The sequence below is a fragment of the Narcine bancroftii genome, chromosome 3 (genome assembly GCF_036971445.1).
Source record: "Narcine bancroftii isolate sNarBan1 chromosome 3, sNarBan1.hap1, whole genome shotgun sequence".
Lineage (NCBI taxonomy): Eukaryota > Metazoa > Chordata > Chondrichthyes > Torpediniformes > Narcinidae > Narcine > Narcine bancroftii.
Window position 1 is genome coordinate 346,738,502 of NC_091471.1, and position 22,506 is coordinate 346,761,007.

The 22,506-nt window shown below is 40.8% G+C and overlaps 1 protein-coding gene across 6 annotated transcripts in view; it reads left to right on the forward strand.

The window, feature by feature from the left end:
• The window catches only part of arhgap44a (Rho GTPase activating protein 44a), a 227,935-nt gene that overhangs the window by 115,634 nt on the left and 89,795 nt on the right, over positions 1–22,506 (forward strand). For 2 of the 6 annotated variants that reach the window (XM_069929560.1, XM_069929564.1), the window contains exon 2: positions 22,253–22,292. In XM_069929560.1, coding sequence (XP_069785661.1) covers positions 22,253–22,292 — 40 coding nt within the window. Of the gene's footprint in view, positions 1–1,504; positions 1,711–22,252; positions 22,293–22,506 lie in introns of those variants that run through there. The other 4 variants (XM_069929561.1, XM_069929559.1, XM_069929563.1 and 1 more) reach the window with 4 other exon arrangements.

Genomic DNA, 22,506 nt, shown 5'->3' on the forward strand with positions numbered 1-22,506 from the left:
CCCCTTCCCTTATCCCCTCCTAAAACTACAAACATTTTTTTAAAAAATAATTTAAAAAAACTTCACTCCTTAATCCAAAAATTAATTTAAAAAAAAAGAACAGGTAGGAGGTTACAACCACCTCCTCCTGTCTCAACCGCTCAATGCGGTAACTCCCACAAAATATTGGGTGTGAGATAACTCACACGTAGCTGATGACTTCTGGAAAATGATGCCCACCCAGCTCCCTCTCCCAACTCCCGTTTCACATTAAACTATCATCATTATCTGAAATCTTCTCAGAAAAAAAAAAATTTTTAATCAACTTTGTCACTCCGACCACCATTGCTTCCATTTCTTCTTGAAATTCGATTCCCATCTTGCGTCTCCACTCTCCTTGGAGACCGTGGTGGACTACGACGTTCCCGAAATTGCGTAATTGGCAGTAATTGAGCAAAGTCCATAGCTTCCTTAGGATTATCAAAAAATTTTGGTTGATAACCATCTTGAAAAATCTTCAATACTGCAGGATATCTAAATGTTGCTTTATATCCTTTTTTCCACAACACTTCTTTCACAGAATTAAATTCACGTCGTTGAAACATAACTTCTTGACTCAAATCCGGATAGAAAAAAACACGATTATTCTGAACCATCAGGGGAGATCCTCTTTGTTGTGCATTTCTTATAGCCACACATAAAATTGTCTCTCTATCATAATAATTTAAACAACGAACCAAAACAGGTCTTGGATTTTGTCCTGGAAAAGGCTTTCTTCTCAAAGCTTTATGAGTACGTTCCAATATTATGCTTTTGGAAACTTATCTTGTCCTAGCACTTGTGGAATCCATTCAGTGAAGAATTTTCTTGGATCTGATCCTTCCATATCTTCTGGCAAATCAACAATTTTTATATTATTCCATCCAGATTGATTCTCCAAATAATCAACCTTTTTCACCAAATTTTTATTCTGAATTTGTAAAATTTCAATTGTTTTATTTACATCTTGTATTTGGTCTCGTACCTCAACTATGCCTTGATCACAACCATCAAGTCTTTCACTCGTTTCAAGCTTAAAAGCTCCATAATCAACCATCTGTTGAGTATTAATGTCCACCAAGGTATTAAGCTTTGTATTAACCTGAACCCCAACCCCAACCAACCAATTCTCCCCTGCAGCCGCTGCGGCCGTGTCTGCCTGTCCCGCATCGGACTTGTCGGCCACGGACGGGCCTGCAGCTGACGTGGACTTTTGCCCCCTCCATAAATCTTCGTCCGCGAAGCCAAGCCAAAGAACCTGAACTAAAGCCTTACCTATTTCTTTTATTGTAGAGGATAATTTAGATTCAAGATTCTTAATAAGCATATCTACTTAGATTCAGGCACAGTAGAATCTTGCTGATTCTGTATAGCAAAAGGGTCTTCTATTTCCTTTGGTTTAACTGCTTTATTTCTTAACGATCTGTTGCCATATTTTTTTTGCTTCTTTTCAGCAGTTGTACCATTAGAGACTAATTCAACACCTCTAACTATTTCTAAACTTTTAAAAAGTTTTAACGGGCAAATCAATAACAAAGAGCCAGGAGAGGACTGGAAGGCACGTCTGTTCCTTACGCCATCTTGCCACGCCCCCCTCCTCAGTTTTAAAAAAAATGTTGACCTCAATTGATTAAACATGGAGGAACCAAAAAGACGGAAAATAGCAAGGGAATGCCGAAAATTTCGGACAAGGTGAGAAGATAAACAATTTTTCACAGAAGTCAAGGAGAAGTGTGTTGGTTTGATTTGTAACTGATCTGTTAACTTTAATAGGCTATATTATCTACAGATTTACACATTACATCATAATCGTTAAGGTGGACACTTGGGCCATGAACTGTATTCACTGAGAGTTGTGGAGGAATGTTGGAGACGACCTTGTCCCTTTCTTGATCTTGTCTCCAAAAGTTGTTATTTTGTACCCAGCTTCTGATTTTGTACTGTGTTTTAAATGAGAGTTTTATTGCATTCATTTAAATGAAATTTAAGAGCATGAGATATAGAAAAGCCTACTGCAATATGCGAGCACATCAATAAACTACTGTAATTTTAACAGTTAAACTGTTCAGCAGTGTTGTATAGTTATTTTGATAGAAACTGGTACAGAGATTTTCTGGCCTAAAAACACTGTTTTTCTTGCAGTTTAATTGGTTGAAAACTGCTGGGAATATTATTTGGCCAGTGGCATGTGGCCCACAACCAAAAAGGTTTGGCCGCTCCTCCTGTAGACAGTTGGTTTGCAGAAGCTCTCACCTATGACAATGTACTAATGGTCAGATAACATCAATTATTTATCATTGAAGCATAAATATCAGAAAGACCTTGTACTCTACGTCAAATCCTTGTGAACAATGTGGCCTTTCTCTGTACTGTTGAAAGATCAGCATGGATTATATATGAACAAGAGTGGTCCTCGTACACAAAGCTTTCTCACTTGGAGATGAGAACATTCCAATAAAAAGTAGGTTCAATTAAATTCTTTGCAATGCTTGCTGGGAAATCTAGATCTATTGCAATAATTATTTAAAGTATTTGATTTTTTTTCTCTCTTTTTGAGGTTTTCACCAGTGAAGATGGTTAAATGTGAACAATGTTTTCATGTACCTCAGCAGAAGATTAGGCCGAAAGTTAAAGGATTGCATTGTGGCCCAAAACTTGGGAACAGCAGCTGGAATAAAAGAAGCTTATTTTAGTACGTTACTTCTGGAGGAGATGCTGTGAGCATTCTTGAAAAGTTGCATGTGAAGGTAGATCAGTGAGAAAGATATTTCTTCAGCTTTTGCGCAGGCTACCTCATGTGACAGTGATGTTGATGGTCTAACTGCTGATGTCGTAACTGTGAAACGAGGTGACTTATTCCCCACCCCCCCCCCATCCATTATCTCGTATGCTTATTCCAAACAGCACCTTATTAATGTTAAGTACAGATAATACTTCTCCTGTAAGAGATTGATTGTTGAGTTCAGGAAGGGAAAACCATGAGGTGGAGACAGTGAGCACTGGGAGTCACTATCTCAGAGAATCTTTTCTGGACCCAACACAGTAATGGCATTGTGAAGAAAGCACGTCAGCATCCCTGCTTCCTCAACAGTTTGCGGAGTTTGGGTATGACATCAGAAACCCTTTGCAAATTTCTACAGAGCTGTGGTGGAAAGTGTGCTGACCGGCTGCATTACGGTCTGGAATGGGGACTTCAAGTTCTACAAAAGGTAGTGGACACAGCCCAGGACATCACAGGAAAAACCCTCCCCACCATCGAGAGCATCTGCGTGGAGTGATACCTTGGGAGAGCAAGATTCAATTTACTGTCATTGTAATATAACAGTGTCATATTACATGAAATTGCTTTTGCCTGCTGTAAGGCAGACAGATTTGCCATCGGCAGAAATTGCCTGAAGCACCTCTTACAAAGGTGAGAGAGAGAAAAGCAAAAGAGATCCCCCCCACCCCCCGAGTCACTGAGTATCTGTAGATTCACCTCCAGCACTTCCGCAACCACCGCAGCCACAGAATCCAGTCCAAACCATTGGCAGCCCAAGCTCCAGATCCAAACCTTCGACGTAGTCAGGATCCCTTCAGCTCCTTTGGCACCCCCTCGCATCCCAGTTCCGATACCTGGTAACCCTTCAGCCAGTTTCAAGCCTGTCTCCAGCAGTCTGCCTCCTAGCGTGAGTTCCCACAACAGCGGTCTCCAGCAGCCCTCAAGCCTCTGTGGGTTCCTTGCTTTTAGTTAAATAAAACTGCCGTCGGCTTCGCTAATGGGCTGTTCAAAGCCTGTGTGGAGCCCGCAGGAAAAAAAATCTCGGGTTGTATGCGATGTCATGTACGTACTCTGACAATAAATCTGAACTGTGCATTCACAGTCACAATGGGACGGAGGACTGGTCAGCTCATGCCCAATGTGTGGTTATCGTGTTAAGTAATGTTGACCAAGATTGCAAATCATGCCCCATGCATAGAAAAAACACCAAACTTGCAGTACCACAAAGAAACATTTCCCCCCATGCACTGGAAGCAGCTGTTACACATCTCTCCTGCTCAAAGATTCGTGATTAGAATTTACTCGGGCTGGCGCAGCAAATGTATTTATTTTCATCCTAAGCTTCCGCTGCTGCAGACTTCCGTCCATTCACTAAGATCTGCTCATCAGTGCTCTATGTATTCCAATGATTCCCAAGGTTGTGTAGCTGTTAAATTAAATACAGTAAAATCCCTAGTCTCCGGCATCCATGGGTATTGGTAGATGCCGGATAAGTGAATTTCCGGTTGCTTGAGATTGTGTGTTGCTTGATTGGCGAACTAACGGCGAGGCACTCCAATTTGAAACTTCCCTTTTTTAATATTTTATTTAATTTTTTTTCCATACATGTAATTAATAATCAATTATATAAAACAATAAGAATTTCAATTTAAGAGTTTCAATCATTACGTGATGGTTGGAACCCTTCCCCTTTCCCCCCTTATCCTCCACCCTAAACCCCCTCACCCCAATTAAATTTATATACATATATATATATATATATATATATATATATATATATTTATTTTATTTTTTTTTTTTTTTTTTAAACAGTAATATAAAGAAAAAGAATAACTTTATGGATTGCTCGGAGGATCGCTTCCCAACACATAGGACTCCAGCAAGGTTTATGTAATCAATTTAGGGAAGTAGTTTAACATGGGTCTCAAGAGGATGGAAGAACACCAATACATATTTATACATAAAATATGCATATATAGTCTCCAAATTTGTAAAAATATACTATATTTATTTCTCAAATTGTATGTAATTTTCTCTTAGGAGACACAGCTTTGACCTTACTTTTTAACATAACATAACAATTTACAGCACGGAAACAGCCCATTAGGCCCTTCTAGTCCGCACCGAACCAAACACCCCTCTCATAATAACATATGAGACTATTTTTAACTATTTATTTTCTGAATTTTTTTTGCTGGTTGTTTGAATTTGCCTGTTTCTTGAATTCCAGACAACAAGTGTTTTACCTTATTTGGATATAATGCAATATGTGAAATGATGGGAGTTGGTCACTCATTTACTCAGATTCACAATTGTTGTACACACAAGGTTACTTCATTAGCAGTATTCTTAAAATGTTGTCTCACTCGTATGAACACATGAATACAATAAAATATAAATTACAGTTCATTTTCCGCTTCAGGCTTTAAATAGTCTGTTAAACGAGCTGCCGGTGTTTCATTTTAAAAACTTGCAACCGCGTTGTCTGTGCCCAAGATGGCAGTACCTGTGCTGGCAGTGGGATGAGGGGTTGTAGACTCTGGGGGAGCAATGGACCAGTAACAGGAAGAACAACCCACCCCCCAGCCAAGAAAGAGAAGCAGAGGAAACAACACCACAGGATGGTGACCACAGCAGCGGATCAGTGAGGGGCTCAGCAGCTGAGCGACCCAGACAGGCTGTGGACTGTGGGCAACCTGCAGTTGAAAGACCCACAAAGGCCGCGGGCTCTTTGTGATTTGCAGTCTAGGCACCCACCCAGGCTGTGGACTGCTGGAAACAGGTATCGGAACGGGGTGCTGAGGGCAAGAAGAGCTTCCGGATGGCATTCAGTTCTGAAGGTTTGGATCCAGAGATCAGGTTGCCGATGGACTGAGCAGGAGTCCATGCGGCTGCAGAGACTGCGGGGGCACTGAAGGCGAATCCATGGACACTTAAGTTTCTCTGAGGAGACTCCCTTTGCTTCTCTTTCTTTCTTAATGGCAACGATAATGGCAACTCTGCCCTACAATTTTTGTCCAATATTATATGTACTATTACATGAATAGTAAAATTACATAAAATCTTGAGGTAACTTACATGAAGTTATGAATATAGAATCGTGATTAGATATGAAAAATAACAATAACATGTTTTGAAATTGAAGAATATTCTGAAACTATTTAAATTTAATGAGTATTTTGTTGGAGTTAATTAAACTTTTTATCAATGTGAAGCGGTCAGTTTCAAGCCAAGTCAAGTTTATTGTCATCTCATTGTACAAGTACAACCTGACAAAACAGCGTTCTCTGGTCCTTGGAGCAAAACATGCAAACACTCCAGTTGCACACTTACAGGCAAACAATACACATGCAGGGCAAGTGTTCATCTATACAAATAAATAAAGATTGTTTCATGAATATGAGAGTCTCAGATGGTTAGTGTGAGCCGTTCCTTTGGTCGTTCTCACTGCTCGTGGGAAGAAGCTGTTCCTCAGCCTGGTGGTGCTGGCTCTGATCCTCCTGTATCTCTTTCCATTTCTCAGACTGTGCTGTCAATTCTATGATTATCTGCTTTATATTGGAAGCCAGAGCTGCCTTTATGGTGGAGGCACAGAGGAGACTGCAGTGGCTGGAATCTGGAGCAAAACAACCCTGCCGGAGGAACTCAGGAGGCCAAGCAGCTTTCACAGGAGGAAAATAACCAAAGTTTCAGGTCAGAAAGGGTCTTGATGAAGGGCTCTGACCCAAAACTTTGGCCATTTTTATCCCAGTGCTGCTTGGCCCCCACTGAGTTCCTCCAGCAGATTGTGTTTTGCTGCCTTTACATTCCCAAATTCAGGAACATTGTCCTTCCTTTAAAACAGTGGCTTTCAAACTGCCCCCTAAACTCACATTCCACCTGTAGCGATCCCTATGCCATAACTGCTTAAGGTGGTGTGTGAGTGGGAAGTGAAGGTTTTAATTGTACCTAATGGACTCGTTATGCACCCAGTTTCAGAACTCCAAAAGGAAATGGGCCCATGACAATTTTTCTCAAGCAAAATATTTCAGTAACAATTGGGTCTAGAGCAGTGGTTCTCAACCTTCCCTCCCCATTCACATCCCACCTTAAGCAATCCCTTACTAATCACAGAGCACCGATGACATAGGAATCACTTAAAGTGGAATATGAGTTAAGGGTAGTAGTTTGAAAACCACTGGTTTAAAGTGATAGGAGTGAGTTTGTACTCAGGACATTCACAAATCATGCAAATCGTTTCACATCAACAAATTTTGTTATCCAGAATGGTTATAATATCTCGCCAGTTGTTGTTCATTCTAACACATGTGAGAAACCTGCTGTTGGCAACGTTTCCTTAGAGTTGGAAGCTTGGGTGCCAGAAGAATAGTTTAATGAGGGGGTGTTTAAATTCATTTAGTTGCAACAGCCAAGAGTTTGCAGCTGCGATCACTTTAGAAAATGATTAGGAAACAACTTTGGAAGGGCAGACAAGACAGAAGATGTGACTTGACTTACTTTAACAAAGGAGCAGTTTATTTTATTACAAAGAAAAATGAGTTCACAAAACATTGCAAGTGAACCACGTGATCTTTCAACAGCGTTTTAACTCTGTATGGCTCTCTGTTACAAATCATTTCATTGAGCTTTTATCCGTTAGTGCTCACTCCTTGTTTCCTTCAGTGCTTTCAGTTAGTTTTACTGCTCGTTTGCCTCTGGGTGTTAATTAACTAAATTCCTTCAAATGGGTGTTTTGATTGATACTTTGGCATAATTTTCAAAACATTGTTTGCTTTTTAACCTGGACCCAATGAAGGGCAAAATCACTCCGTCAGAATCAGATTCAAGAACAAACAGAAATGTGGTGCTATATGGGAATCAATTGCAACTAACCTTTCAAGGGAAAGAATGAATACCCTTTGAATGCCACAGTCTGATTACCCTCTCTCCCAACCTTGTGAATCCTACGCCATACCTGACAAGGCGATGGAGTACACATGCCAGTTCTGGGATTTTGATTGCTAGCTGCATTGGCCTACAGAAGGCATGCATCATTCCTGCAGACCCAGGCCAATGGATATCATTCTTGTGAGGCCTGTCTTGGTGTTACCATTAAAAAATAAAGCTTTCAGTGCTGGAAAACATCAAATAAAACACTCACAGTTCATCTATGTTTAATTATGTGCTTCCTCTAAGCAAAGCCCTTTTTATTTTGTGTCATCAATCAACCACTGGAGGGAGTTGAACAATACAATTGCAAAATGTCTTACAAATCTCTTTCAGGATTCAAGTTCTCTCTTTAAAGGAATAGAAGGATGTACTGGGCTTTAGAGGCAGTGGAGAGGAGATTCACCAGGTTGATTCCAGGGATGAAGGGTTTAGCCTGTGAGGAGAGATTGAGTCGTCTGGGACTATACTCACTGGAATTTAGAAGAATGAGAGGGGATCTTATAGAAACATATAAAATTATGAAAGGCATGGATAAGATAGAGGTAGGTAAGTTGTTTTCACTGGTAGGGGAGATCAGAACTAGGGGACATAGCCTCAAGATTCAAGATAGTAGATTTATGATGGAGATGAGGAGAAACTGCTTTTCCCAGAGACTGGTGAATCTGTGGAATTCGCTGCCCATTGAAGCAATGGAGGCCTCCTCAGCAAGTATATTTAAAACAAGGTAATGGAATTATGGGAGATGAGGCTTCAGTGAGTTACTGCAGTATTTTGGTGTATCTATGCATTTTACTTATTTACATGACAAACTCTCATCTCATCTTGATGTAAAACCAAAGTGCAGATATTATTTGCAATCTGACAAAGTTTAGTTAACATCTACATGATGAAGTTTCATAATTACTTATTCTGCAGCCAAGGGTCTACCAGAAATGGCCCTCAGCCCTAATTGTATACCAGTACGGTAAAACTCCTGGTAACTAGCACTTATGAGGATTTTCCAGTTGCTTGATATTGCATGTTGCATGAATGATCTCTGTGTGTGGGGGGGGGGGGGGGGGCAATTTTAAACTTACATATTTTTTACCTCTTATTTTCCACGATTTTTTTTGCCGGTTGCTTGAATTCTTGACAATTGGGATTTTACTGTATATTCTGAAGTATGGAGAGTGCAATTAACTCACAGTTGGCACACTTTCATGTGAGAAACCAGTTGTGCATGAAGATATTTGAGAATGCACAGGTAGTAAGTACATCAGTCACAGTCTAGAAGCTTCCTACTATGACTAGCTGTGACCCATTCTTCCCATCTCCTGGCAGAGATCAGGAAAAGATACGAGTTAAGCATACAGAATGCTAAGGCTCCTTCGGGATATACAGTTGTAGTCCCACCCTGAACAACAGACCTATTCAGGAGTGGGTGGACAAAGGACAGCCAAGCATATCTCGAGACTATCAAGTCAACCAAAGTATTTTTCTTTTTGGTGGCTGACAATAAATAAGCAGTTGCATGACATTGAAAGAACTTAAAGTAACAAATACATCACAAAATATCCACCGGAATCTCCTCACAACCCCTTCATAAAGAAGTCTCTGAAGAATCTAAAGGGATGCCTCTGGTGAGCTCAGCTAGGAATATGCAAAGGGGGAAAGAAGCAGGAGGTGGAACCCATATCAGTGGAGGAATGGTTGGGAGTTAAAATGGTTGTCTACAGGAAGCTCAAGTTCAGAAGGGCAGACAGAGTGTAGGGGTTGGGCAAAGCAAGCACCCAGTCTCTGTTTGGAGAGGAGGCCCCGCAAGTACACTGAATAGATTAAATTGGATGATGTACATATCAAAAGCTCTGCCTCACCTCCAAGGTCTGTTTGGGGAAAGTCTTCCTGGTTGAAGGGATTTGACTCGAAACATTGATCTGCTGAGTTCCTCCAACAAATCTTTGTTTGCTCTTCATGGACACTTCCTTGAAATGGAGCATTGCTTTCTTCTGCTCCAAATTTGTGTGTCCTACATAAGAAGCCTTAAGTGGAACCACAGACCCACAGTTGGTGGGTTGTTTAGTCAGTTCTGTGTTCTTCCTACTGTGTGCACCTGTTAAATAGGCTTAAGGAGCTCGGAGTCCTTCTCATGTTGCTTATCAGTTATGATGAAGGCAGTATTCAGGAAACATGGTTTGAAATGTGGGTATTCTATGTTTATAGTATTCTTCTTAATGTGTCTGTTATAAGAACTTTCATTTTCATTTAACTCACTGGTATTACAAGAAAACATATGCTATCAACACTGGATTACAAATTTTTTTTTTCAAAAGGTTTGCTTCCTGAAAAAAAAGAGTATTATGATAGACAACTTCAAGTTGAACACAAGGATAATTTTTTATCATGTAGGAAGTTGGAGAACATTAAATTAACTTTTATTGAATTTAGCATGTTTAATCGCATAATGATGCTGACACGTTGCATTAATGTAACTGACCTAAAAATGCTTTGCCGCTGACTATCGTTTGTACTCAGCATCTGATGCCTCGTGTGTGCGTGTCCAACAATAGTCGCCCAGCATTGATGGATTCCATTTGCCTTGATACCACTTTTCCATGGTTGCAATGTCCTGGAGAAACCTTTCACTATGTTGGTTGCTGACTGCGTCAAGGTCAGCAAGGAAGGCATCCAAGAGCGAAGGCAGAAAATGAATTTTCAATGACGTGCTGCACTTCGTGGTCTTGTAGACTTGAAGTAGACAAAGTTTGACAGGAAATCACAAAAATATCTAAAAAAACAGTATGCGATAGGAAATTTAAGATGACTTTCGTGATCAGTAGCCCAAAATCCATAAAATGGAGCCAAGTGTTCAGGAAGCAAAATCTTTGTTGTCCAGTGTCATCTTCACCTTGTTTTACATGCAAGTTAATATTTGGATGAAACATATAACAAACAAATGAGCTCTTGATATGTGTGGCCCTTCACAAAAATCAGACTGATGTTTATCCCAAATAAATACAGCATGCAAATATTTCACTTCCCACATTTCTAAGAGCTACCATGCTCCTACAATGTGATCCCTTGTCCTATGTTGAAACAAATTAGTATCATTGGTAAACCACTTTGTGATTCATTCTTGTCCATTTCATGTCTTCAGATGATCCCTTTGTCTGGAGCCTGTGATTTACTCAGTTAGCTAACATATTGGCTGTTGGTTACAGCAAACAAGGTTAAGAGAATTTCCATTAATATTTACAATGTGGAAAAAGGAACGATTTAGAACAGGACCAAAAATTACAACTGTTTTATGATTAGCGGTCCTTCTACAGGGATATAGCTGAGGTAGATACCCCAAAAGAAAGAATGAGGATGCAGATTTGTTCTAAGGGCTGAAGGATCTGAACCAGCAATGAATAAGATTAATCTCTAGAAACGTTAAATGCAGAATTATACACCACCTGAGTGAAGGATCCTGTATAACTGTGCTTAGAAGATTTTTAAATTACAGGGGAGATATGCCCTTGCCCAATGAACCTAGAACCAGGATTAACTGTTTTGATGTGAGGGGCAACCACTCCCCCAAATTCAGACAAAACAGTGGGGGAAAACAATATTTCTTTTAAGCTGCATTGGTGTGATTTGTGCTAACTTTTTATTAGAAATTTATACTTGTGTTTTGGTCTGTGTGCAAAAAAAATGTGGGGCAAATCAATCCCTCTGCCACCCTCAACCAAAGAGTCATATTGGAAGAAGATGAGAAATGTTCTCAGTGATATAAAGCCACAAGGTAGGAGTGGGAAAGGGTTGCTGTACACAAATGTGCTGGAGAAAGTCTGCAGGATATGCAGTGTCCAAAGGAGGTTAAGGATAACCAGGGTTTCAGGCCTGGGCCCTTCTTCAAGAATGAGAAAAGAAACAGGCAGATGTCAGGATAAGAAGGTGGGGAGAAAGGGGGTGGGGTAGAGGATAGGGAGGAGAGGAAGAGGAGGAACACAGGTTAACAGATGAGGTGAGAGATACAGGGTTCTTCAGCCCCTCAAGCCTACCCACCTGTTCAGTGTGATAATGGCTGAGGTGCCATAGCCTCATCACCTCTTCTGTGCCCCGTCCTCAGTTCCATAGAGTTCCAAAAATATATCAAATGCAGCAAAACCCTTATTATCTGGAATTCAACAACCGGCAGCTTCAAGCAACCAGCAAAAAAAACTGCAGAAAATAAATAGATAAAAAATGTGAACATTTAAAATCGGTGCCACCTAGCTGTTAGTTCACCTATTGCATAATACACAATCTCAAGCAATCAGAAAATTCACATCTGCCATCTACCAATCCCCATAGATGCCGGATACCAGAGGTTTTACTGTACCTCCACAACACTCTTTCAGAGAGAACCCTGGAGATTAACCACCTTCTGTGAGAAGTTCCTTTGCAGCTTAGTTTGATGTTACTTCGCATAACTTAGATGTTTGCGAATCATTGGAATTCTCTAACTCTGAGAGCTGTAAATGTTTAGTCATTGATTGCATTCAGAACTGAAATTGTTAGGTTTCAGGGAAATCTCTCAATAAAGTAAAATCCCTGGTATCAGAATTCAAGCAACTGGCAACCCAACCAAATGGCAAAAAAAAGAGGAAATAAATAAATATTAAAATAAATATGAATAAATTAAAATGTAAATAAAAGTTTAAAATTGTAAAAGTAAATGTTCTCTGAAGCAATACACACCTCTTAGTGAAGATGGGAGCTAGTATTCGGCCAGTGGAGCACCCTGGTCATGCCCCGCCCACAGCAGCTGTTTCAATAAAGTTTCAACAAAGTTGGGTTTGAATAAAATCACCACCCAGGAGGAAGAGTCGGCCGATACAGCTGGAGCAACTCTCCCAAAGTATCTCCCTATCCCTGCCTAGTAAGCATCTTTATCAGTATATTATTGTTTATTAGTAGGGCTCTATCTGTAAACTTGGGGGAGGGGGGTTAATTGTGATGGTGGCACAGTTTGTGCAGCGGTTAGAGCAACATCGTTACAGCAAGCATCCCAGGTTTGAATCCAGCACTGTCTGTAAGGAGTTCGTTATGTTCTCCCCATGTCTTGGTGGGTTTCCTCTGAGGGCTGTGGTTTTCTCCTGGGGTTGTAGGTCAATTTGGTATAATTGGGCATCGTGGGCTCTTGGCCTGAAAATACCTATTACCACGCTGCATGTCTAAATTTACAGAATTAAGGACTATAATACTGTTTTTTTTTCAAATTACTTTATATTTTGCAAACTGTTTATTCTTAATGCAGATGTATTATTTGGCAATGTAACATTGTGTCTCAGGCAACTAAAATATTTGCATATCTGGCCTCCACAATCCATGTAGATGCTGGATACTGGAGATTTTACTGTAGTTTATTTTGTTTTCACAAACTGTGGGCTGGCATAGCGTTACATCAATTAGTATTGTTGCCTCGGTGCCGAGTGTGATCCTGGGTGTTCTCTGTGCTGAGTTTGTATATTTTCCTGTGACCATTGTTCTTCCTCTAGGTTATCCCAAAGACTTCCCAGCAGATTAATTGGATATTGTAAATTATACAAGGGTTAGATGGATACCAGGAAGGAGAGAGTTGATGGACATATGAGAGAGAATAGGTTATAGAAAAATAAAGGGATGGAAAGGGACTGATGGGATTGCTCTACTGAGCACTGGACTCAAGCAACCGTCAACATCAAGCAACCAGCTACAAAATCACAAAAAATAAATGAGTAAATATGAAATTTTAATACTGGCGTGTCTTCCATTAGTTCTCCATTCATGCAACACACAGTCTCAAGCAACTAGAAAACTTGCTTAACTGCCATCGACCAATCTCTGTAGGTGCCTGATACCAGGGTTTTACTGTACTACAATTGATGAAGGAAAGACTGTGGATGTTGTCAACATGGAATTTAGTCAGGCCTTTGACAAGGTCCCACATGGGAAGTTAGGGAGTTTCAGATGCTGGTTATTCATGGATTCGACATTGGCTATACAGAAGAAGCCAGAGAGTAGTGGTGGACGATTGCTTCTCAAACTGGAGGCCTGTGACTAGTGGTGTGCCTCAAGGTTTGGTGCTGGGACCATTGTTGTTTGTCATCTATATCAATTTTCTAAATGATACTGTGGTAAATTGGATCAGCAAGTTTGCAGATGATAGAAAGATTGGAGGCACTGTGGACAGCAAGGAAGTTTTTAAAAGCTTGTAGAGGGATCTGGACCAGTTGAAAAATTGGGTTAAAAAATGGCAGATAGAGTTTAATGTGGACAAGTGTGAACTGTTGCATTTTGGAAGAATAAACCAAGGAAGGACATTCACAATAAATGGTAGGGCACTGAGGAGTGCGGTAGAACAGAGCAATCTGGAAATATAGATACATAATTCCCTGAAAGTGGCGTCACAGGTGGATAGGGCTGTAAAGAGTGCCATAAATCAAAGTATTGAGTATAGGAGTTGGGGTGTTATGATAAAGTTGCACAAGACATTGGTGAGACCAAATTTGGAGTATCGTGCAGATCACCCAATTACAGGAAAGATATCAATAAGATTGAAAGAGAGCAGAGAAGATTTACTAGGATATCGCCTGGACTTCAGGAACAGAGTTATAGGGAAAGGTTAAACAGGTTGGGACCTTTTTCCTGGAGCATAGAATGAGGGGAGATTGGATAGAGGTATTTAAAATTATGAGGGTGCTATTCAAAATAAATGTAGATAGGCTTTTCCACTGAGGGTAAATGAAATACAAATGAGAGGACATGGGTTAAGGGTGAAAATGGAAAAGTTTAGGGGAAACTTCTTCACACAGAGAATAATGGGAGTGTGAAACAAACTAGCAGCTGAAATGGTGAGTGTGGGATCATTGTTTACACTTAAAAAGAATTTGGACACGAACGTGAATGGGAGGGGTATAAAGGGCTATGGACTGGGAGCAAGTAAGTGGAACTAGGCAGAAAATAGTTTGGCACAGACTAGAAGGGATAACGGGCTTGTTTCTGTGCTGTAATGTTCTATTCTAAAATATTAAATAGAGAAGGCTAGAAAATATCCCCTTTAGCACAATATTAGCCAGAAATTTAAATACACCCATTTGTTAATTCTAATTGATTTGAAACATAGCTCCCTCTGAGGGATTTTTACCTAACTGTGCAGGTGATCACTCTTACCCACAGTCCTCAAGCAATTTACTCAAACATCCTTTTTTTAAATTGCAATAAATGCACCCATCATAATTTGAAATATTCTTCTATCGTAGCATCTGTTTATTGTACATTCATGAACCTTAAATGAACAGTTCCATTGTCTGAACAGTTGAGCAGCCCTCGCACTGTATTGTTTGAAAGAATTGTAGATTTTGGGTGTTTTCTGTAAATGATTGCACTTTCAATGGTCTATCTGCACCTCCAGCATCAAAAGAAGAAGAGGTGAAACCAGAAGCCAAGCTTATTCTACATGGTAGAGGGCTAAAGCCCCAACATCTGGACTAATTTGGGGGGAGGGAATCAAACTCAATTCCCAGTTCTCTTGACACTTGTGAAAACATGACATTCGTTAGTTCAGCTTAGTCGCAGGTGATGCACTAGACCAGCCATTCTCAACATTGGCTACGTCCCTTTAGGACTCTGCTCAAAGTTTACAGGTGGCTCAGTTAGCCTAGTGATTAGCGCAGCGCTGTTACAGCATCAGGGACCCAGGTTCAAATTAGGCCCTATCTGTAAAGAGTTTGTACTTTCTCCCTGTGTCTGCGTGGGTTTCCTCTGGGTGCTCCAGTTCCCTCCCACCCTTCAAAATGTACCGGGGGTGTAGGTTAATGGGGTGTAATTAGGCAGCATGGCCTCGTGGGCCAAAAGTGCCTGATACCGTGCTGTATGTCTAAATTTAAACTCCTTGTGAAGCAGTCAAACTAGTAGTTTTCTTCTGTACTTCTCTCCTATCGACTACATAAAACATGACATGATTTTATGATTTCAGTCTGTTTCCCCCCCCCCCCCCGCTACCCCCACCAAATGTGCTGTGGCAACCATGCAGGCTTTATGGCCCCCATTGAGAATGGCTGTACTAGATTCCTTAATTACAGTTATTATGTACACCCATGATTATCACTGATTCCACCCGTACATACAGATTGCACAAAGAGCCTGCAGACTTTGTGCCCTCAAATGATAATTCGGGATCACTTATGCAGTATTCCTATATGTTGCATCTTTCATGGCCATTGTAAAGTGCTTTGCACCCAATCTAATTTTAATTTATCCCATGAAATGAGTATATCCGTGTGATACCAACACTGCAACCATTTCTACTTACCACTTGAAATGAATAGCTTTCAAGCCCATTTCGGATGAAAGCTGAATTAACCACTTTATAGGTCTGGAGTTTCATGTTGGCCAGACAGGGCAAGAATGACGAATTTCTTTCCCACTAGGAAATCAATTAACCAAATAGGTCTTTACAGCCATTTAATAGCATGTTTAGCATTAATGAAATTAGCCATTTTCATTGCAGGTTTATTTAATTAAGTGAATGTAACTTGCCCAGCTGTGACAGAAGGATTTGAATACCTGTGTCCAGACCAATATTCCATGCCTCTGGATTCAATTCCAGAAGTTAACCACTAATGTAAAACCATGAAATACTTTTGAACTGAGTGATTAAAATCCCACAAACAGCAATGAAGTTCATGGCTATGTCATCTGGCTGTTAGACTAGAATTAATCTTGGCCAGCAGTCATGTGTTTGTTCTATTTCAGATATTGCTGTGTGATTTTTACATTCACCTTAGAGGGTGTGATAGCGTATTTAACATTTTGTACAACATTGCAGCATTGAAGTTCCAGCTGGGATAATATGGTCCAAGACCAACTTGAGCCAACAACGTTCAGACAGTCGGGCAATGCCAGAGTTAAATCTTGTGCTACAATATTTGTAGCATGACAACAAAACTTTGATCCAATTTGAATTCACCGAGCAGTTCATTTTCTGCTGGATTTGCTGTTTGGCGTGCCAGCTTTTTCAGTTATGGCCACACTTTGTGTCTAAATTGATAGCAAGACAGAATGGTTTTTAAAAGGTATTAAAGTGAATACGGAAGGCTTGTTGCCATCTTCAGCGCAAACTCCGGGAGATCCAAAATGAGTGGTGGACTAGCCTCGCCAAGTGAATGCAGCTCAGCGCGGACATTGGCGACTTCAGGGGTTTCTACGAGGCTCTAAAGGCTGTGTACGGCCCCTCACCCCAAGTCCAAAGCCCGCTGCGCAGCTCAGACGGCAAAGTCCTCCTCAGCGACAAGATCTCCATCCTCAACCGATGGTCAGAACACTTCCAATCTCTTTTCAGTCCCAACCGCTCAGTCCAAGATTCCGCCCTGCTCCAGCTCCCTCAACAGCCCCTAAGGCTAGAGCTGGATGAGGTCCTCACCCAGGATGAGACATATAAGGCAATTGAACAACTGAAAAGTGGCAAAGCAGCAGGTATGGATGGAATCCCCCCAGAGGTCTGGAAGGCTGGCGGCAAAACTCTGCATGTCAAACTGCATGAGTTTTTCAAGCTTTGTTGGGACCAAGGAAAACTGCCTCAGGACCTTCGTGATGCCATCATCATCACCCTGTACAAAAACAAAGGTGAGAAATCAGACTGCTCAAACTACAGGGGAATCACGCTGCTCTCCATTGCAGGCAAAATCTTCGCTAGGATTCTCCTAAATAGAATAATACCTAGTGTCACCGAGAATATTCTCCCAGAATCACAGTGCGGCTTTCGCGCAAACAGAGGAACTACTGACATGGTCTTTGCCCATAGACAGCTCCAAGAAAAGTGCAGAGAACAAAACAAAGGACTCTACATCACCTTTGTTGACCTCACCAAAGCCTTCGACACCGTGAGCAGGAAAGGGCTTTGGCAAATACTAGAGCACATCGGATGCCCCCCCAAAGTTCCTCAACATGGTTATCCAACTGCACGAAAACCAACAAGGTCGGGTCAGATACAGCAATGAGCACTCTGAACCCTTCTCCATTAACAATGGTGTGAAGCAAGGCTGTGTTCTTGCACCAACCCTCTTTTCAATCTTCTTCAGCATGATGCTGAACCAAGCCATGAAAGACCTAAACAATGAAGACGCTGTTCACATCCGGTACCGCACGGATGGCAGTCTCTTCAATCTGAGGTGCCTGCAAGCTCACACCAAGACACAAGAGAAACTTGTCCGTGAACTACTCTTTGCAGACGATGCCGCTTTAGTTGCCCATTCAGAGACAGCTCTTCAGCGCTTGACGTCCTGTTTTGCGGAAACTGCCAAAATGTTTGGCCTGGAAGTCAGCCTGAAGAAAACTGAGGTCCTCCATCAGCCAGCTCCCCACCATGACTACCAGCCCCCCCCCACATCTCTATCGGGCACACAAAACTCAAAACGGTCAACCAGTTTACCTATCTCAGCTGCACCATTTCATCAGATGCAAGGATCGACAACGAGATAGACAACAGACTCGCCAAGGCAAATAGCGCCTTTGGAAGACTACACAAAAGAGTCTGGAAAAACAACCAACTGAAAAACCTCACAAAGATAAGCGTATACAGAGCCGTTGTCATACCCACACTCCTGTTCGGCTCCGAATCCTGGGTCCTCTACCGGCATCACCTACGGCTCCTAGAACGCTTCCGCCAGCGTTGTCTCCGCTCCATCCTCAACGTTCATTGGAGCGCCTTCATCCCTAACGTCGAAGTACTTGAGATGGCAGAGGCCGACAGCATCGAGTCCACGCTGCTGAAGATCCAGCTGCGTTGGGTGGGTCACGTCTCCAGAATGGAGGACCATCGCCTTCCCAAGATCATGCTATATGGCAAGCTCTCCACTGGCCACCATGACAGAGGTGCACCAAAGAAGAGGTACAAGGACTGCCTAAAGAAATCTCTTGGAGCCTGCCACATTGACCACTGCCAGTGGGCTGATCTCGCCTCCAACCGTGCATCTTGGCGCCTCACAGTTCGGCGGGCAGCAACCTCCTTTGAAGAAGACCGCAGAGCCTACCTCACTGACAAAAGACAAAGGAGGAAAAACCCAACACCCAACCCCAACCAACCAATTTTCCCTTGCAACCGCTGCAACCATGTCTGCCTGTCCCGCAACGGACTTGTCAGCCACAAACGAGCCTGCAGCTGACGTGGACATTTACCCCCCCTCCATAAATCTTCGTCCGCGAAACCAAGCCAAAGAAAGAAGAAAGAAAGTGAATATGACCTCAGCATTGCCACCTCCAGTTTTAATATACAGGTGGGTATGTGTAGTGATACACCACTAGCTGACTGCAGGGGGCGACCTGTGTACCTGCAGGAAGAGCACTGGAGGACAAGACAACACCTGGCCAGCTGTCAATCAGCTGACCAGAATGGACCAAGCCCCACCCAGTCAGCTGCCAATCATCCTGCCTTTCTGTACAATAGCGCACCACAGTATAATTATCAGGATGGAAAAGAATGTGCAGCTTCCAGGGTTGAGGACACAAACCATGAGAGAAGAGGAGCCGAGGTCGTTATAATTATGTTAGTGGAATTCAAAATTCTTGTGTGAAACAAGTTAGCATAGAGTAGAGTTCAACCCTATTACAGCTCCAGCGACCCGAGTTCGAACACAACACTGTCTTTAAGGACTTAGTACGATCTCCCCATGTCTGCATGGGTATCCTATGGGCATTCCAATTTGCTCCCACCTTTCAAAAACGTACGGGGTTGCAGGTTAATTGGGATATTTGGTTGGCACGGACTCGTGGGCCAGAAGGGCCTGTTACTATGCTGTAGGTCTAACCCTTTTTTTTAAATTAAGAAATGTTTTGTGCACTTTACCATTTCAGAGGATGTTTAAGAATCTATAGTATTTAATGAAACTAAATGTGATTTTGTTCGGTTGAATCAATGACAGTTGATTCCTTCTGTAAAATAATTCTTGAACCAATTGTGTTTTATTTGGGACAATCAGCTATTAAAGGTTATTAATAACTGGCTTCCTATTCCAGATTTCATTTTATCCTGAATCCCCGATATTAAACACAACCATCTTGTCTGTGTGCACAGAATGCTTGGGCCAATTGTATTATTCCTTCCTCTTGAAGTGCAATCCAAGACTGACTTTACTAATGGTGAAATTTTACCGTGAATTTTGACTTGAGTCATGCAGATGCAACCAGCCTCAATGAGAGACTGAGGAAGATTATTCCCAGATGTACTGAGGTCATCCTGCCTGAACATAAGTCTTTACTTGATCTCCTGATGAGCGCTCCAATTCCAAGTTCCACCAAGATACCACCTTGACCATCGGAGAACAAAGTTTACTGCAGTCCATTGATTCGTTAAAGTAGCCCATTGGATAAAGAGCTCCTGCCCAATAGTCAAAAATTAAGGCATACAAGTAGTTTGTGCTTTTTTATACGTTGCTAGTGATGGAATCGCTCCCCACAAAAAAACTTGTTTATGCATATTTTATGGCTAGAAGGAGTTCTACCTCCATGTAGTCAATTAGTACATTATTTATGCCAAAGTACATAATTTTCTTTGTAATCAGATTATTACTAAATCTATATTTTAAAATAAACAGTTTCAATACTTAATCTGATTATCCCAACAACAGGGATTTAAAATCTTGCGAAAGGTTTTAAACTTTCTCATGAAGAACGATGACTCTGTGAAACACGAAACCCTGCAGTCGCTATGATTGTAGTAAAAGCACAGAAATGCTGAAAGAACTCAGCAGGTCTTGCAGTGTCCATAGGAGGTAAAGATATAGAATCGGTGTTGAAATTACCGAAACTGCCTGACAAGAAGTTAAGTATAACTGATGGAGTAGAGACTTTCATTGGATTAAAACCAATAATACTTAAAAGGAATTAATCTGCTGTGTGTTGTATTTCTTAAAATATCTTGTGCTATGAAACCTATATGTTCATAATTAACTGGAAAATGTTCCACAAAAGCACGTTCTGAATAATTTTCAAATGAAAATCAGTCAGGGGGTTAATCCTCTCCAAAGTCTAGTATCTAGTGTATATATCCAAAGCAGTTTTTTTTTCTTAGCACAGATTGCCTCGACTATAAAGATGCTCTGCTTATTTTGTGACATTGCAGGATGGAGCTGTAAATCAAGCAGCCTGCATACGTTCAGTAAAACTGCAGCTGGACACTGAATCAGCAAGTTTGGTCAGCCTGCAGACCAGCAGGGTCTGTTTTGCTTGTACTGAAGATATTAATACGGGTAAAGAGCAGCAAAAAAAAATCAAAAATTATTTACAATCTTAACGTGCAAGTTCTCCAGAAAAGAATGCCTCATTTCAAGATGCATTTGCTCAGAGAAGATACAAGGAATGTACCGTATTCTCGTCTCTGCGAGTCAAGAGAAGACATTCTGACTGCCAACTTTTCAAAAATTCAGTATTTCATCCGGCTCCTTGAATTCCTGCATTATCTAGGAAGCATCTACCGGATTATGAAGAAGAAGCTGAGGTCTGGATCCTCTCCACTATGTAGAAACGTCACAGTCTTGTGAATCAGTGTTTCATGATAGTGTAAGGCAAAAATGCAGGATGCTTATTGTTAATTTAGAAATTGCCTTAATCTGAAGTTTCTCTGAATATGCAGGCCTTCATGCAGTCTCCTTCTAAAGTATCAGTGCAGAGAAAGTTAATAGTGCTTTATCACCACAGGTCATTTCATTCAAGGACAATAGTTACAGCAGATGTTATAAAATGTTCTACTTTAGATTCAATCTGCTAATTGTGTGTGTTGTTGTACGCAGAGTATGCCATTAATATGTTCATGTCAATATTGGAGAAATCCAATATTCAATTACTAAAAAAATATTGGGTATTTGGAGAATGCATTCACCAAGGTCAAAGTGTTTACTTTTTAGAGATGTTGTGTCCATCTATATATTAAAGAATGAACCATGTAATAATAAATCATATAAATCATTTTGGGTTTTCTTAAAACAGACATCAGCCAATAGGATTTTTGACAGAAAATTATATTAGGGATGAAAGGAAAACTTTGAAGTATCTATTTATTTTGATGATTTTTCTTCGAAATGTACAAACCACATCAAGTTGCTTTGTTTGAAGGACATTGAGGTTATTAGTATGGGCTGTATTTTCATTATGGGTGCAGTCTTCAGTAGTACTAATGGTTCAGTCCCCTCGTCACTTCCTGCTTAGTAATATTTCCAACGTCATTAGAGCATTCAGCATTTTTTTTTTAAACAGACAGATTAAAACAAGTTCTTACGTGTTAAATTTTATTTATTGTAACAGATTTATCAAGGATGCTTTGACTTTCCCTCCAAGTTTACAGGGAATGCTCTGAAAAGAGTTCTCAATTCTGTATCTATACTGCACCCTACAACAGTGAAGATTTACACATAAGGCAATAGTTAAATAGTACGCAGGCAGTTCATAGCCATGTTATATGGAATTTACAGAGTAGCCGAAGCTGCTTAGAAGTTCAATTTAGAATTGTTTGCATATTTTTTCTGAGAACCCAAATTTAATGCAGCACAACTTCTTCCTCTGTTGCAGAGCTGAAAAGACAGAAGTATTGAATGAAGATTTACTACAGGTAATATTTAGTTCTTCTTTTTGTTTATTGAGCCTTTGAATCCACTGCAAAAAAAAAATGGATGAAGTTAATAGCAATTACTCCTTAATCATCTGGTTTTGCAGAAATTGTTTTTAGCTAGAACCCTTGATTTTCTTCGTGATCTAAAATAGTTAAAGAAACATTATTCTAAACTGTCCTCGAATGTAGTTAAACAGTGTAAAATGTTTTCTCG